This window comes from Vombatus ursinus, unplaced genomic scaffold, assembly GCF_900497805.2.
Source record: "Vombatus ursinus unplaced genomic scaffold, bare-nosed wombat genome assembly UNPS02007883.1, whole genome shotgun sequence".
Lineage (NCBI taxonomy): Eukaryota > Metazoa > Chordata > Mammalia > Diprotodontia > Vombatidae > Vombatus > Vombatus ursinus.
Window position 1 is genome coordinate 1 of NW_020947661.1, and position 6,092 is coordinate 6,092.

General features: G+C 36.2%; 1 protein-coding gene across 1 annotated transcript; it reads left to right on the forward strand.

The window, feature by feature from the left end:
- Positions 1 to 113: 113 nt before the first annotated feature.
- Positions 114 to 929, forward strand: LOC114034085 (olfactory receptor 508-like). The gene has a single exon (XM_027849690.1). It carries the CDS (start codon positions 165 to 167, stop codon positions 927 to 929), a length of 765 nt encoding a protein of 254 aa, XP_027705491.1. The 5' UTR covers positions 114 to 164.
- Positions 930 to 6,092: the final 5,163 nt, after the last annotated feature.

Genomic DNA, 6,092 nt, shown 5'->3' on the forward strand with positions numbered 1-6,092 from the left:
CATATGTCTGACAACTGCACTGCTGTGACTGAATTCATTCTTTTGGGGACCAAACCCTTTGTGTCATCCTCTTTGTGATATTTCTGGGCGTCTATGCTGTCACCTTAGTTGGTAACCTTAGTATAATCATATTGATCAGAAACAGCTCCCAGCTTCATACTCCAATGTACCTCTTTCTCAGTCACTTGGCTTTTGTGGATATTGGATTTTCCTCATCTGTCACACCTCTCATGCTCATCAACTTCCTTACAGGTGAGACCACAATCCCTCGAGGGGACTGTGTGGCCCAATTTTGTTTTGCAGCCATTTTTGGGGCCACTGAGTGTCTCCTGCTGGCTTTGATGGCCTATGATCGGTATATGGCCATCTGTAACCCCCTACTCTACTCCACCAACATGTCTCCTAGGCTCTGCACTCTGTTACTCATCACATCATACCTGGGTGGTTGTGTTAATTCTTGGATTTTCACTGGTCTCTTATTGAATTTGTCCTTCTGTGGACCCAACAAAATCAATCATTTTTTCTGTGATTATTCACCCCTTCTGAAACTTTCTTACTCCCAAAATGATCTTGCTAAAATTCTTCCTGCTGCCTCTGCTGGGTCAATCATTATGATCACAATGTTAATTGTCCTAATCTCTTATGTATACATTCTCTTCTCTGTCCTAAAAATAAGCTCCATAGATGGGAGATCCAAAGCTCTTTCAACTTGCACTTCCCACCTCACAGCAGTCACCCTGTTCTATGGGACCACTACATTCATTTATGTGATGCCTAAGTCCAGCTACTCAACAGATGAGAATAAAGTAGTGTCTGTTTTCTACACTACAATGATTCCCATGTTGAACCCCCTGATCTACAGTCTAAGGAACAATGAAGTAAAAGAGGCACTGAGGAAACTGATGAATAGGAAACATCCTTTTTCATGATTCAACTCCATAACACAAGTATTTAATAAGTATGTAGTATATTGTTTGGTTTTGGAGATGCAATTACAAAAATGAAATGCTCTCTTCCTTTAAGGATCCAATATGCCATTGCTATCATGGTTATGATTAAGTGATAAGAATAAATGAGTTTTGGAAAAGCAAGTCACTTAACACTGTTTGTCTCTGTTCTTCATCTGTAAAGTGAGATGGAGAAGAAAATGGAAAACTACTCCAGTATCTTTTCTAAGAAAACCCCAAATATGGTCATGAACAGTCAAACAACTGAAATGATTCCACAAGAAAAAAATTTCATTTTGATAAGTTAAATTTGGGGATTTAAATGTTGATTGCATAGATATGAAAATGAAGACAATGTTCCACAAACATGTTCCTCCCACCTCTGCAAAAAGTCAGAAGAGATGTCTTCTCATAACTCTTCTGTGGGTCTGTGATTGATTTTTTTGAACTCCTATAAGACTCATTTTCTATTTATGTGTTGTGGTTGTTCTTTTTTTTACATTGTTATATTTATTCATTGTGTGGGAAGCTTGTGGTACAATGGATAGAGTACTCAGCATGGAATAAAGAAGACTCATCTTCCTGAGTTCAAACTTGGCCTCAGACACTCATTAGCTGTGTGACCCTGGGCAAGTCACTTAACCCCATTTGCCTGATTTTGCTCACCTGTAAAATGAGCTGGAGAAGGTAATGGCAAATCACTTCAATATCTTTCCAAAGAAAACCCCAAATGGGCTGATGAAGAGTGAGACGTGAGTGGAATGAATGAACAATAACAAAATTCATTGTATGTGTGTTGTTTTCTTGGCTATGAGAATCATCACACTGTATCAGATCATGAAAATATTTTCTTTGTTTCTGTATTACATTTGTTTTTTTTAAAGCATGGCAATGTTCATTATGTTCCTATGACACAATTTATTTATCCTTTTCTCAGTCATGGGGTATCTGCTTTGTTTCCAGTTCTTTGTTACCCCTAAAGTGGTGTTATAAATATTTTGGTGAATATAAGGAATTTCCTTTTGTCAATGACCACCTTTGTGGCCCAATACACCTATAAAATGTATTCTTTTTCCTTTGAGACAGCTGTTTGTGAGGGGTGAGGAGGGAGAGATACTAGCAGAAATTTAGGTTATGTTCAAAGAAAAGATACCAATAAAGAATCATTAAAAAATAAAAATCTTGCTCCTTCCTACTTTTTCAGTCTTACACTTATTCCCATCCATGCAGTGTGAAGTCTAGCTGCACTGGACTGTTTGCCTTTTCCCATACATGTGTCTTTACACTGTGCCTTTACATTGACTGTCTCATGTGACTGAAATGTTTTGCTTGCCCACCTCTGCCACTTATTTTCCCTGGTTTTCCTGAAGACTCACATTTCACTTTCTTCAAGAAGTGTTTCCTCTCTAATTGATGGTAGCTTCCTCTTCAAGATTACCACTCATCTCTGTCCATAATTTTTATGGACCTGGTAATTTACATGGTGTCTCTCCCAAAACAATGTGACCTCTTAGAAGGCAGAGACTTTGCTTTTCATTGTATGCCAAGTTATAGCATACAGCCTATCTTATAGTAAGCCCTTACAATCCTTATTGACTGGTGATCAACTTGGTTATCCTCCTTTGGATATTCTCCAGATTTTCAGTATTTTCTTAAAATGAGGAGGTCAGGACTGAAAATAGTACTCCATATCTGGTATTATTAAGGCAAAATCCAATGGAATTATTAACTTCCTAATTTTTAAAAATAAACTTTTATTTTTTCCAATTGCAGCTAAAATTTTTTAAACTTTCCTTTTTTAAAATTTTGATTCCCAAATTCTCTCCCTCCCTTTTTGCCCTCATTGAGAATGCAAGCAATTTGATAAAGGTTATACATGTATAGTCATGCAAAACATTGCCATATGAGTCATACTGTAAAAGAAAATACAGACCCACTTACAAAAAAGCCTCCAAGAAAAATAAAGTCAAAAAAAGTATGTTTTGATCTGCACTCAGACTCTATAAGTTCTTTCTCAATAGGTGGATAGTTTTTTTTTTTCATCATAGGCCTTTCTGAATTGTCTTAGAATAGCTAAGTTATTCACAGTTCATCATCATACATTATTTTTCTTACTGTGTACAATGTTCTCCTGGTTCTGCTTACTTCACTCAGCATAAGTTCACGTATGTCTTTCCACATTTTTTGAGACCATTCTGCTCCTCATTTCTTAGAGTACAATAGCATTCCATAACATCATATACCGTAAGTTGTTCAGCCATTCCCTAACTGATGGGCTTCCCTTCAATTTCCCATTTTTTCCATCATAAAAAACTGTTGTAAATATTTTTGTACATATTTTGTAATTGTCCTTTTTCCTTGATCTCTTTGGGGTACAGACTTGGTAGTTGGGTATCTGGGTCATGCACAGTAAGAAAGCCTCTTGGCCATAGTGCCAAATTGCTATCTAGAGTGGTTGGATCAATTCACAGCTCCTCCAACAGTGCTTTATTGTCCAATTTTTCCACATACCCTCCAACATTTATCATTTTCCTTTTCTGCCATATGTGCCAATCTGATAGTTGTGAGGTTTTTATTCATCAGTGTTGTTTTTATTTGATTTTCTCTAATCAAGTGATTTTCATATGATGATAGATAGCTTTGATTTCTTCTTCTGAAAACTTCCTGCTCATATCCTTTGAAGATGCATCAATTGAGTAAGGAATTGCATTCTTATAAATTTGTCTCAGTTGTCTATATATTTGAGAAATGAGACCTTTATCAGAGATGCTAGCTGTAAAAATTCCTTCCCCCACCTTAGTTTTCTGCTGTCCTTCTAATCTTGGCTGCATTGGTTTTGTCTGCATAAAAATCTTTTAATTTAATGTAATCAGAACTATCCATTTTACATGCATTGTGCTCTCTCTTCCATTTTGTCATAAATCTTCCCTTACCCAGAGATTATACCAGTAAACCATTCCAAAAGTGAAAAGCAGTTTGGCAAAAAAAAAAGTGAAAAGTAGTTTGGAAAAGTAGTTGTTCAAAATGGGTATACGATTTAGACATAAATGGTGATATCATGAGCAAATGAAGTGATGCATTGAATAGATTTCTTTTCAGATATACGGATAAGGGAGGAATTTATAACCAAGCAAGATATATAGAGCATTATGGGACTTTCTGGCTCTCAGCTGACTCATAGCATATATCAACTGTCCTATGGAAGAATCTGTGTCATATAAATGCTCTTATATTGCAGCGAAATTTTATTAGGAACCTTGAAAAGCTTGTCAATATTGCCTTTACATATTGATAATTGTCCTCACCAAGAATACCACCTTTGTTCTAGGATCTGTGGTTTCTGCAAAACTGAGTTTAATAGTTGATTTTTCAACTTCAGTTTTGTATATGTGTAATCAGTATGTGTTATGGCCTCACCAAAATGAATTTGGTGACGTGATGAGGATGAAGTTTCATAGTTAGTGAGCATTGTCACAACCACAATCACCACATGTTGATCCCAGGACAATTTTTGAGAGCTTCCATGACAGATCATACTAGTTTGGCTATGGTGCTATTCAATCTTTTTTTTTTTTTTTACTTTTTAAAAATCCTGGACAAACACAGATAAACAAAAATTAATGAAGCCTGCCGAGAATTTAGAGAACTTCTCGCATAACTCATTGATGTGTTTATAATTTTCTCTATCCCAATGGATTTCAAAAGGCATTTTAATGATGGTGGCTACATTTGGTGCTAAGGTACTCAAGGGATTATCTCGCAAATGTTATGAAACCCAACATAAATATGGTGCTGAAATGCATAGGTAATAACTGGAGCCTAACGCAATCATCCAGTTGCATTAATGGGTACCATTGCTGTTCTTGGTTTTAGTATAAAAATTCTTAGATCTGATTATTGATTTGTAGCTCCTTTCAGGGAAGCTTATCTATTCCTCTTGACATGCCAAACATTGTATCGATTTCAGTTTTATATAGGGCTTTAATGCATCTCTCTCTCTCTCTCTCTCTCTCTCTCTCTCTCTCTCTCTCTGTTTCTCCCATAATGAGCGAGATTCATTCCTGATTTTGTTCTTGTTGTTTATGGTCTCTTACAGGGCCATATGATGTTAAAGATTTAGAGGTGAGGTATATGTGTTGGTCATTATTACAGCATGTTAGCGAATAAAATTCTGATCTCTCATAGGTGATAGCATATACCCTGAAACATCACTATAATCAGTAAGTACATGAACAAACATGGTTAGGTAAGGAAAACTTAAGTAAAAATCTTTTTGTATAAATAAGTACATTTGTTTTATTTGTTACTTTTCCCTTACATCTCAAATTGCAACTTTGGGTGAGGAATTTCACCGATATATTTGTTGGTTGATGTAATGGAAAGAGAAATGGACTTGAAGTCAGGACAACTGGGTTTGAGTCCTGCAGTTGAGTCTTACTTGCTCTGACTGTGATTGTGACTACATTACTGCACCTCTGTGATCCTTAGTTACCTCATCTGTAAAATTAGCAGAACAATATATTCTAAAAATTGTGTGTGTGGAAACAATTTATGGAATTTAAATTGTCAAATTGAGTCATTAACATTCCTGTTATTTGATTATTTTGATTATGATGCCAGTATGAATGAGGCTTCAGGTTTTTAAAAGTTCATTGTTGCCTTCCATTCAACTAATATTTTGATGTGCACACTATGCCGTCCTTGCTTATATAACTATTGAGGATAAAAAGAGTAAAATGCAAAATAGACCTTAATGTCAGGGAGTTTACATTCTATGGGAGAGAAGGGATGAAATATTTACAGAGACAAGTAAATACAAGATAAATTATGGCAGGATTGAGTTTTAGAAGCTAGGCTTCCTGTAAGTGGAGACTCACTAGCTGAGACACAAAGGAAGCTTGAGATTCTAAGAAGCGGAGATGAGCTAGGGCATTTGGAGCATGGAGGATGACCTGAGCAGTGGGACAGAGATGCGGGGAGGATTTTGGGTCTGGGGTGCAGACAGTAGGTCAATTGGGCTGAAATACAGACATGTCTGAGAGTAAAGTGAAGTAAATCTGAAGAGCAAGACTGGATTAACATGGCAGAGGAGTATAAATATTAAGCTTAGGAATTATTATTTTGTCCTCAAGTCAGTAAGATATT